Below are 12,536 nucleotides of genomic sequence, written 5' to 3'. Positions count from 1 at the left end.
TTTTCAAATGGGGGTCACTAAACCCAGCAGCCAAAAAATGATTGCTCTGTGACGCTACAATTTAATTTAATTGTTACTTTTTATTATTTATATTTCTATGCATCCCCTTTCATTTTCATATATCAGTCACTCTCTCAAACCACTCCTTGGTTACTGGAGCCTAGCAACCAGATAACTGCTGAAACTACAGAGCTGCGGAACACAAAGTAAAATAATTTTAAAAAACTACCAATAATAACATAATAATGAAGACCAATTGCAAATTGTCTCAGAATAGCACTTTTTACATCATACTAAAGGTTAACTAAAAGGTGAACAACCCCTTTAACTATTAAACTGACAAATCCAGATGGATTCTCATCAGTTCATGGATTCTCTTCAGTTATGTATGTTTTACAGGTTATTAAGATTTTTTTGACAGCCAGGAAACTAGTAAACTTAAGGTCCTCATACACGGTCCGATAGTAGCTGCCGATATCTGTCCCTTGGACCGATTCAGCAGCTCGGCCCATGTAGGTCACTCCCGACGGGCCTGTTGAACCAATCTGTTGATCTCGATCGGGCAGGTTAGAAAATCTAGTCGGATCGGGGACCGCATCGGCTTGTTGATGCGGTCCCTGGACCGACTTTTCCTATACCTACCCCCTACCTACCTACGATCGAATTACCCTGGATTCTCCTGATATCGCCCACCCGTAGGTGGGGGTTATCGGGAGAAGATCCGCTCGCTTGGCGACATCGCCAAACGAGCGGATCTTATGGTGTATGGGGACCTTTCCACATTTATGAAAAGTACTTTTCATAATGTGTTTACTGAGCAGTTAAACTCTATTCTGTGCTAAGGGTTGTTAGAGCTCAATAGCAGCATTGGGAGGGCGAAAAAATGTTGCCACCTTCTGCTGTGTTAAAGGGGGGGGTGGGTGACGTTATGGGTGTGGGTCCATGATGTCAGGGGGAGGGGTTATGGTGTGGTGATCAGTGATTGGCTGATCACTGCGCCATTCTCTTTAACGCTATGTCTGGATTTTGTAATTTGGAAATCCGGACAGGCAGTTTACTCCTGGACAGCTCTTCTGAAAACTGTGCTGGCCAAGTTAAAAACCGGACAGGTGGCAACCCTAGGGCTAAATGATTCCAAAAAACATGTTTTTGCTGTAATAAACCATTACAATGTGGAAACTAATATTATATTCTGAGCAGTAAACACAGTTAACTGTTAACATTATAAAGAATATATAAAGATTTTCCTTTCTGCTCCCTTTGAATTTTGTTTTACTTACACCTGTAGCATCACAGGCTATTTATATTTTGTACATTGCACTTGATCTGAATTGTTTTATATTTATAATTGTAAATATTTACTTTTATGAATCAAAAAAGGAATTCTTGGGGGGAAGCTTTATTAACAGCACCAGTTTAAACATTCACTATATGTTTAAGGACTTTTCCAATGGTTGCCAAAATAGCTCTTTAGGAAGAGCAGTTTTGTAATAAACATGCTTTTGGAATAATTTAGCTGCTGTTTCTTTCAGGCCAGCCAGGAGTTGTGCCACAGAGTGCAAACACTAGTGTTCAAAGCAGCACACAAACCGAGGAGGAAAATGATGAGGATGAAATCAGTGATATATCAGACATTGACATTCCTGGTAGGTGATTTTGGTACAATTAATTTCATGCCATTGTCAGTTACTTTGAAAGTGACTACTCATTGTCCAGTTCAGCTGAATAAAATAGGATAAAACAATCTCCTGCTGGTGTGTGATGCTGGGAGTTGTTTCTTACTAAGACCTTGCAGACTATACTGAGTATACTGGACTATTTTGAGCATCATCTGTTAGAAACAGTAGATGACTATGCATAGTTTCACTGCTTGTGTAAGCACCTGGTTGGATTTCATCTTATTCTTCACCTCTATTTACTGAATATATATATATATATATGTAAAAAATGCTGATGCACACCAGGAAAATTTAATCAAAGAAAGATACTTATTTTATCTAAATAAAATAAGTATCTTTTTTTTAATTAAATTTTCCTGGTGTGCATCAGCATTTTTTACACACATATATATATATATATATATATATATATATATATATATATACTTTGTGTTTTTATTTACATTAATACACTGACTATTTAAACCTTTCACTGCCAATGACATAGGTACTACATTGTGAGTAGAGGAAGTGACATATTGCCAAAGGCATACACAGTACAGGTATGGGATCCCTTATCTGGAAACCCGTTATCCAGAAAGTTCCGATTTAAGGAAAGGCCATCTCCCATAGACTCCATTATAAGCAAATAATTCTATTTTTTAAAATTGATTTCCTTTTTCTCTGTAATTATAAAACAGTATCTGTACATGACCCCAACTAAGATATAATTAATCATTATTGGAGGCAAAACAAGCCTATTGGGTTTATTCAATATTTAAATGATTTTTAGCAGACTTAAGTTATGGAGATTCAAATTACGGAAAGATCCCTTATCTGGAAAACCCCAGGTCCCAAGCATTCTGGATTACACGTCCCATACCTATACCTATGTTTTTGGGTTTAAGGTTATTCTGCCAGAAAATGTGTTGCCTAACAATGTAATCTGAATATGTTTGCAATTTTGTGCGACTTTTCCGCAGCGGAATTTAATCACGATTATTTGAGTGGTTTTTTTCCTGCCAGGAAAGTTAATATATCTGGTCCTAACCATCTACGCACTTCTTATGCACTTCCTTTATAGTCTGTTAACCCTACGTTGCTGACTCTCAGTTGAGCTTTGACAAGTCAAATGTTTGCTTTTTATAATTACCCAGGTAATAAAATATAACTGTTAATTGGTAGCTATGGGTTATAGACTGAGCAAATTACGCCCATATCTTGTACATAAAGTTCTCAAAGTAATCATAACTGTTAGTTCACAGTTTCTGTACTCTAAGCTAATGCCAGACGAGGCGTTGGGCAGATATTTTGGGCAAGCGGAAAAGCGCTTGCCGAAAATTCCACCCTACGCCTCCTACATGTGCTCGAATGAATGAGATACGCTCAGGGCGGGAACATGTAGCCTATATACGCATAAAAATGCGAGACTTTGCATTGTCTCGCGTTTTTATGCGTATATCAGCTACATGTGCCCGCACCCGAGCGTATCTCATTCATTCAGGTGCAGGCGCTTTTCCGCTTGCCCAAAATATCCGCCCTACGCCTCGTCTAGCATTAGCATTAATCTGAAATTTCACTGAAAACACCTGGTACATTGGAGACATTACACTTTCATTTTGCATAGTTAGTGCATCTGTAGAACTTAATACATTCTTTTTGCACAACCAATGTTTCAGAATCTGTAGTCCTTGAGGAATTTCTGCTGTAACCCGTGAGTATCAGTTCCATCCATCCATGTGTGTAGGATGGTGATAATAGTGTAATGCATGCTTATTTTTTAAAGACTACATGAAACACTGACCTTGATATATCTCAGTCACTGCCATCTTAGTAGTTACTACAGTTAGGTATTGTTCAAGAAAACTAACTTCTGAGTCAGGGCCAAGTCCTAAGCATTTGCTCTCACAATCTGTTTGTAGATGTCAAAAGATTACAAATTCATAGAAAAAAAAATCTGACAATAATTTGCAAAACTGTGTTCCCACCTCAAACCTGCAGCTACTATCTCTTTTTTTTTTTTTTTTTTTTTTTTTTTTTAATTGTGTGTGAAAACCTAGTCCCTAGTCAGTATGACACTAATGGCTTAATGTGGTGGCTTTGAAGTGAGAGATCATCAGTGGCAGCTTACATTAATAAGCAATCCCACCAGAACAGCAGGAGATTACCTTTCATGTGTTTTTGAAGACTTCAATGCTGTTCTTCTTTAATTTTTTTTTTTAAAAAAAAACCTTTCTTATTCTTATATGAAACAGTTTTTATTGAAGCTGCAATAATATGTGACACGTATGATCGCAGACATATATGTAAATAGATACTACTGCTTTGTTATTTGCTATATTTTTTATGATAGATTAAACTTTTCCCTTGATAGCTATGACAGTTTTTTTTTATATATATTTATTTTATTATACCTGAAAAATTAGCTGTCCTGTTTACCTCTCACTGTATAAAAAAAAAACTATAGCATATGCCCTTATTCATGTTATATTGATTTTGTAGATGCCAGAAATCTTAATTTAAATATATTCATGTAAGGTGTTACTGGAGATGGCAAAGTTTTCTGTATCCTAACAGTGCACAGAAGTTTTTGACTTGTGGTACATATAACACAAATACCCCCATATGTAATAAAAGGCACTTAGTTTGCCCAGTAGCAGTAACCTATAGCAACCAATAAGATTTTTGCTTTCAAATAGGTGACCAGTAAATCCTACCTGCTGATTGGTTGCTATCGGTTACTGCTCCTGGGTAATCTTTGTGCCTTTTTATTACACCTCAAATGTGTAGCACATAGAAAATGTTGTATGCACCCCCATAAGTCAGTATTTTATAGATGAAAAAGGTATAAGGGCAGGGGAACTCAGGGCATTTTGAACATTGCTGCTTTGTAGGGGCAGCCAAAAGCTGGGAATCCCCGTACATTGCTGTCCACTGACCGAGGCAAGACGTGCTGCAAGTAACCCATACTTGCCAAATTTGAAACATGCACAGTTCCATGCATCAATTGCAGACTAATGACAACTTCAAAAAGTGAATGTGGACAAAAAGTCCACATTGTTTCCTTCAGTCACAATAAACTAGGGGCAGTGCGATCCTTTTATACATTGGGATACAAATAAAAACAGTATTTCAGCCTATCGAAGGATCACCCCATCTCCAGTCCAGTGCGGCAGACACAGGATACTTAGACCAAGTGTTGACTAAGGTTAGTAATGCTGGTGGCGGTAGGGGGGCATGGCAGGACTTCTGGGCTGATAAATGTTCGTGCCCCAACCCTCTACCAATACTGACATGATCCTCTAGATTTTCATAAGAATGTGTCATTATCACTTTAAAAACTGAAATATATACAACACGGGATTTAACAGCAATATATTTCTTAGCATTCTGTATAGCAGATTTCAGAATAAATGTAAATGCAATTCCCATATTACCTCTGCTTTATGAGGCATTTCAGATTCAGCTAATTTAGAAAATAAGTGAGGTTAATTTTCACTTTGTTTCTATAAATTCATATAGACAGTTCTACACAGAAAGCCATCGTTATTTGTCTAAGCTGTATTTATAAACATCACCAGAGGGCTGCCATAATTTTTAATCTAAAACCTTGTTGGTTTTACGTATATTCTGGAATATCTGTCGGCATTGCTTTACTGGGCAGCGACTTTTGCAAGAACAACCTTTAAATAAGGGAATCCCCTCTCTTTTCTTTTTTTTTTTTTCTAAGAAAGGTTCTATGAAAAGGTTAGAAAATATGTTTAGCGCAAGATAGAAATAAGTTGTAATTAAAAATAATGGTTGCCTGTTTATTTAACAGTTTATTTTACCCATGGCTATTATAAATACAGGTATGTGATCCGTTATCCACAAACCCATTATCCAAAAAGTTCTGAACTATGGGAAGATCATCTCCCATAGGCTCCATATTAATTCAATAATTCACATTTTTAAAACTGATTTCCTTTTTCTCTGTTATAATAAAACAGTACCTGTACTTCATCCCAACTGAGATATAATTAATCCTTATTGGAGGCAAAACTGGTTTTATTTAACATTAAAAAAAATTTTAGTAGACAAAGTATAAAGACCCAAATTACAGAAAGACCCGTTATCTGGAAAACCTAAGGTCACAAGCCTTCTGAATTACAGGTCTTATACCAGTATCAGCCAGTTTCAGATTTTAATTACAATAACTGCATGCCTTTTATAATCATTTATTTGTGTCACTGCTAGAAATGTATTAAAAATACATTTGATTTTATCAGCAGTAAGAATGAATGGCAGCACACATTATATCCCATGCATATGTGTTTTATCAAGCATAGAAAAACCAGGAATGATCATATTTCTCTTAAGAATTTGTAATATTTTTCACCTTGCACTTTATAGATTGTGCTTCAGAGACAACATGTATGAACCATTTATTTTATTGCATTGTTTATAACTTAGCACAGCTGATTTTTCTATCCTTGTTCTTATTTAAGGGCTGACAGTGGAAGAAGGCAATCCCATGGCAAAAACAAGCAAGAAACTGAGCTCAGAAACAAGTTTTTCTTCTAGTGAAAAAAGTCCCCTATCCAGGTAAAACAGACATGCGCTACAAGCCAGCTTGCTACATAAGTGTTTTCTCATCTTATTTTTATTTCATAAAACTTATTGTCATTCTGTAGAAGTTCTGACCTTTCATTGATCGTATTTATTCCCATGCCTTCTGCCTGTAATAATAACAGAATCTAAAATCTGTTGTAACTTTTGCGGGCAGTGCCAAAATCACACATCAGACATCAGGTATTGTTTTGCAGCTGTTGTTTTCCCATTTTAATACTCAATTGACATCTCGGTGAACCTCAAATTAGTGTGTACAGCTGCTCTCCGTAGGACTACTTAGAGAGCAGACAATGGAAGTTGTCAGGCTAAGAGCAGGCATAATACAGAAGGAGTCTTGAAGAAATAAAGTGCTGCATTTCTTCTTGTTGTTGCTGAAGGGATGTAAACTAACCTCTGCTCAGTACCTATTTCAGAAAATATATTAACACTATTGTTCTGTTATTTTTCCTTGTTATGTGATTCCCCAATTAACAGCCCATTTATTGATTTCTATTTTAAAATCCATTAAATGAAAGCGACATCCATTGACGTATTGTTATCACAATCCTTACCATTTTACCATGGGTTTGACTGATGTTTGTAACAATTTAAGGGCAGCTGAGGCATTTGCATGTAAATGTTTATGTGAAGGTTACAGTTATCGAATCTTTAGCAGTGGTCTCTATGGGAATAATAAATGAGCAAACATTTTTCATTTACTTTTTGCTAAATATAGGACAAAGTGAATTCAAATCAAATAAACAATACATTTTTATACTGACCTATAAAACACAATCATCTGGGAATATTAAACTTTTGCCCACAATTTTAAAATAGATTTTATATATATTTATCAAAGAACAGGTGCAATAAAGTAAAAGTTTAAATTGTGAAATATGTTATTTTGCCTGTATAATCTGTAATTATACACAGATTTACCCACATAATGCATTATAATGTCCCCTTGAAAATAATCAGAGAATACTATATACAATGAGATCATTATTTTAATGCTTACATCGTAATGACATCATATACTGTCTATGTCCATATATTTAATGTGAAATTTCTGTATATCAAACAGACTTTTCCCCTATGTGGCAATGCCTTAATTACTTCCATTCCTTGAAGGGCATTCCAGATGAATGGCAACAGCAGCTGTACAGTGCCCAACTCATAAAAACTCTACTACAAGACCCATGAAATTTTGATCTATGGACATAGCAGCCCTCCACTGAACACAGTGATATATTTATCTGTGTCCTCCAATTATCCATCAGTTCTGTCCAGCAATGTAGACTATAGAGCTTCCTTTATTCCAAGCTGTTTTTTTGCTGATCTGCATAAATCATGCGTGCTCATAAAGTGAGTGGCCATTAGTAAGAACCCACTTAGGAAGGCTCAATGGGTCTCATGTATAAGACAGATCAAAACCAAACGCTTCTCCAGACAATGAAATCCGTGATAGAAAGAATTGTAATTGCCAGAAGCCGAGACTGTTTTATGTGTTAGTCAAGGCTTTCATTTTAACTGGGGACTTTGAGCTTAAAAACATTATTATTAACATTTTTTTTTGTTTTGTTTTTTCAGTTTTGTATCTAATTTAACTTATTCCCTGATTTCTTGTTTCGGGCTAAATGTAAGATCCATATTCACCACGACAAGCAAATGTCTTGAAATTCTATGTAATGCTGTTGTTTAAATTCTTCGTAAAACACATTCAAGGGTTCACCTGAAATTTCAGTCTTTGAAAAAATATATATACATTCAGTCCAGCAATTTTCCAATTCCTATCTATATGTTTTATCTTGTGGTGAAATCTGTTTGTTGGACCTTTATTGCGCTGCAGTAAAAATTACTGGCTTAAATTGCGCATTAAAGAAAATGAGCAGCACTTTACTGGTACAGAATAAACATAATATTTATGTTAATATTGTATCTTAATATATATGACTAAACTGTATTTTTCTGTACTGTAAAAACAAGGACATTTGGGGCTATGCATTGAAGAGTTTGTGTCACATTTTCTTATTTACTACATTGTTTTGTCACTTATCTATCTTTATTTCACCATGTCTGAGCAAGCATTCATGTAGAATGAAATGATTTGGAGCGCCATTCCTTAAGTACAATTAAACCCAATAGGTTTGTAAGTAGAAGCTACTGTTATTGTAAATATAAAGTTATTTAGTCAAAAATAAGAATTGTTGACATAAATAGGACACTATGGAAATGACATTGCAGTATTTCTGAGCTTTCTGGAAAATGGGTTTCTATATATAATATATATACAGATCCCTATCTTTTACATGGCTGGTATGACTCACTCTAACAAGCAGAAGCTAACGAAGCCCAAAAGCTCAATATTTTTCCAGTGGGACAGCTGCACATACGATACTCACAGGCAATGCAATGCTGTTTTCGTTGCCATTATAATTTATTTGCCTAGCAGCTGAAGCATAATAGCCTGTTTTTGCTTTACGTTATGTAGCGCCACATGGTTAGACATACTTGACATCAGCCTGGCAAGGGAGAGATTAAGCAAGTGAAACAGCAAAAAAGGGAAAAGGCGAGGGGAGCATGGAAAACATGGAATTCAGGTGGTTGCTTATTTGCGACTGGCATTCAATGCAATTTTCGTTAAGGCTTACTTTGAAAGATTCCACTTATGGCAGTCACTTCTTGCGCTTTATTGCTTTTACAAGTGGTCTCAAAAACCCAGTACTTGAAAATAAACATAACAGTTCAGTGCTGCTGAGGTACTTTTTAAAAAGTCTTCTTTGCTCTGTTTTGTTAGCGAGCTGATGAGTGACATCAAAGAAGACCCCGCTGGACCTAAATTAAAAAAAAAATGGCCTCCTCTGATGTCCTGGAGCCTATAATTATGATGCGCCAGTTAAGTCCAAACTACAGCTGAGGGATTTTACTTTAAAGCAGAGGATTGGGCGCAAAAAAATGCATTTATAGCTCTTTGTCTGGCACCTCATTATGTGTGGGTCTGATTCATTAAGTAATTGGTTTGCAGTTGTTTACATGAGTATTAAGGCCTCCTATTCAGCAGCCTTTGAGAGATACATTGTGCAAATGTTGCATGTTATGAATGCCGAATGAGGGGCAGGGGGCCAGTCCTATTGGCTAAACACTGTGCTCTGTTGAAAAGCAAGAGAAAGGGATTGGGTGCTGCTTTGCATAGCAATGACTCTCCCTTAATAAGCTTTACAGATTAATACACACAAGCTATAAAAGATGCAAAGAGATACTCTTAGCACATTTTATACATGCTCATTTCACTATTATGGTACTGGAGACTGAAAGAATTGAGCCTTTTCATATTCAGTTTTTTTTTTCTCTCTCCAGTGCAGTGTCTTTAGAGCATGAGACTTAATAGAATCCCATGTTTATTGTATTATAAATCAAGAGAAATAGGCAGATCCGCAACAGTTTATTATTAAAGATTCATTCAATGTAAATCTTTTTTTCCGCTCCTCTATTTCCTATAGCAAAATAATTTTGTGACTGAATAGGTATAAAAGGCGTAATGTGCAAAGGAGTGATTCCAAATAGGACGCTGCTCTCTGAGTAAAGACCACTTGTTCCCTTTTGTCCGACCGTGCACGCTTGTTTCCTCCTCTTCACTGCACATTGCCCTGCTCTGCCTCCCACCATTAAAACTCAGTTTATTTCCCCCCATATCTCATTTCTATCCATCTTTATAGACTCTGCAGTAAAACAGTTGCCTTTAGTTTGACGTGCATACTAAGAGGGCTGAGCAGGAAAAGCAATCTTTCCTGTGGGTTAAAAAAAATCTGAAAAAGCAGAGAAAATAGAAAAAAACCTCTGTGTTGCTCTTTTTTTTATTTTGTGTTTATTGTTAAATTTTGCATATTCTGTAGCACTTCTATGAATTAAGCTTGATTTCCTTAAAAGTAATATTTTAGTGTGAGCGATCTCTTACCCTGTAGATACTGATTGAACCAGAAGAGGTCAGTCTTACTAACTACTTTAGCCCCTTATTCCATTTATTTATTTATTTATTTGGCCCCTCTCCAGTCTTTTTATATTTGAACTATAGATGCTATAAAGTAGTTTACAGGTCAACGTTGTGTCTTAAAGGTAATGCATTTTTTAATATCCAAATCATAATCCTTATTAACAAAATTAGAAAGAAAACTGGTGCTGCTTTTCTTATTTAACGGGTTGTGTCGCAAAAAAATATTCTCTTTATCAGTAGTAAAGCTATTCTTTTAATGAAATTATATACCTATTTCCTGCTAAAGACATGGTAGAGAAAGACTGCCATATCTATCACGTACATGTATTTCAGACAGCTGATGGCTTTTCTTCTCTGGGGATTATAGATCACCTTTAGCAGTGTCTGCTTCTCCATAAAGCAAAAGAGCATGTAAGCAGGAGCTGGACTTTTTTGTGCATGTAGTGTACCATGATGGCCATAAGATGGCAGTAAAAATTTTTTCAAATTGTTGTATCCCATTTTATCATTATCTTCAAAATGGGATGCGCAATCAGATGTATTTTTTATGCCAAACACTTTTATAAAACACAGTTTTATATCAGGGTTATCCATTTTTTCCATTACTTGTCTCTTTAGCTAAATGTTAAACAGAATAAAAAGCATATACATTTATTATTGCTATAGTGGTATCATTCTCTTATTTATGAATCTGAACATTGTGCATATATGTTATAACTTAAAAAATGCCATATTTATAGATTTAGAGGAATGATGTTTCCTGGCACTGTTGTACTATGCCTATATCTATTACTGGCGCATGTAAGCTTGCAAAGCATAGCCGGTGGGACTAGCCCAGTGCTGAAAACGTTTTGTTATTGATGCTCCCCTGTTCATCATTGTTTCATAGGGAGCAGCAGGAGATGCAGGGGGTGCTTAGGTTACACAGTCATAACATTAGCAGTGTACATTATCATTAAATCTTAAAAAAAAATTAAAAATTGAATTAAAAATTGAATAAAAATTGCAAGTTCTCAAAGGAACACTCTAAGGGGCCCATTTACTAAAGGTCAAGTATTTTTTATTTTTCACAATTTGTATTTATTACACCAAAAAATGTGATTTTCACCATTTATTAAGCATCAAAACTGCGACAAATCCAAAAGTAAAAACACACCATCTAAAAGCTGTTGAGGTCATGTAGAAGTCAATGGCAGCTGCCCTCTTTTCAATTGGATAATCTTTCTTGCATTGTGGTTTTAGGGATTTTCAGGTTTTTTTTATGCTTTCGTTTGTGTAACAAAATGCTTTGTTTTAATAAATCACTTGGCATTTATAGTTTTACAGAAAGTGAGTTTCATCATGGTTTTAAAAAACCACAAAAATGTTGATAAAGGGGCCTCTAAGTGATTTTACATTGATTTATATATAGGGTATATGTCCCTTTTAAGCCTGCATAAATTTAAAAAAAACAAAACTTATTTTTAACCCTTTAAGTGCCACAATTGACAGAATCTATGATCTTTGATAAAGCAGCTGAATTGCAAAAGATCATAGATTCTTCAATCTGCAGCACGGGCCCTGGATAACAGTAGACCTAAAAACCATATGGTTATAATCAGTGCCAGGCCTAGCCAGCTGGGCACCCCCCATGAGCAAACAGGAATGAGCGTGAACATGCGTGTTAAGGGTGCAGTGGGGGAGTATATATGGAATGGCTATGTGCTGGGGGACAGTAATGCCAGCGGTGGGGAGATGAAGTCACGGAGCAGGGGAAGACAGACAGAAGAGGAGAAGTGGTACCTGCAACATTGCACCCTAGGCACGTACCTCTTTTTCCCATCTCTAGTTGCAGCCCTGGATTAGATATATGATTTTTTAAGGTCAGCTTAACTCACTGCAGCTACTGTATTAGCACTGGTGCTGCTGATTCTGTCCAGCCTCCTGTTTCAATTTCTGTGCATTAAGTTACCAAGCATCACCTTCCCCTATAAGCAAAACAGGGATTGTTTGTCCATATATTGCAATAATAGCTATAATATATATATATATATATATATATATATATATATATATATATATATATATATATATATATATCTGTTCCATTGACGGCACTCACCACTCCAAGGCCACACGTCGGGTGCTCACCAAAAAATAAAGTCAGTTGAAAGCACTCACGGCTCAATATGTTTTAAAGTATCAAAAATAGATTTTAATGCTCCACACTCACATCGACGCGTTTCAATCCACAGGGGATCCTGATGACGATCCCCTGTGGATCGAAACATGTCGATGTGAGTGTGGAGCCGTGAGTG

The 12,536-nt window shown here is 36.0% G+C and overlaps 1 protein-coding gene across 3 annotated transcripts in view; it reads left to right on the top strand.

Annotated features, from left to right (window-relative positions):
- kiz (kizuna centrosomal protein) overlaps positions 1-12,536 on the top strand; it is a 56,764-nt gene that overhangs the window by 39,408 nt on the left and 4,820 nt on the right. For all 3 annotated transcript variants that reach the window (XM_002939435.4, XM_002939434.5, XM_012963824.2), the window contains 2 exons: positions 1,533-1,646; positions 6,146-6,242. In XM_002939435.4, coding sequence (XP_002939481.1) covers positions 1,533-1,646; positions 6,146-6,242 — 211 coding nt within the window. The remainder of the gene's footprint in view (positions 1-1,532; positions 1,647-6,145; positions 6,243-12,536) is intronic.

Source organism: Xenopus tropicalis, chromosome 5 (assembly GCF_000004195.4).
Source record: "Xenopus tropicalis strain Nigerian chromosome 5, UCB_Xtro_10.0, whole genome shotgun sequence".
Classification (NCBI taxonomy): domain Eukaryota; kingdom Metazoa; phylum Chordata; class Amphibia; order Anura; family Pipidae; genus Xenopus; species Xenopus tropicalis.
The sequence above is the reverse complement of the archived record's forward strand: the minus strand, read 5'-3'. Positions and strand labels throughout refer to the sequence as shown.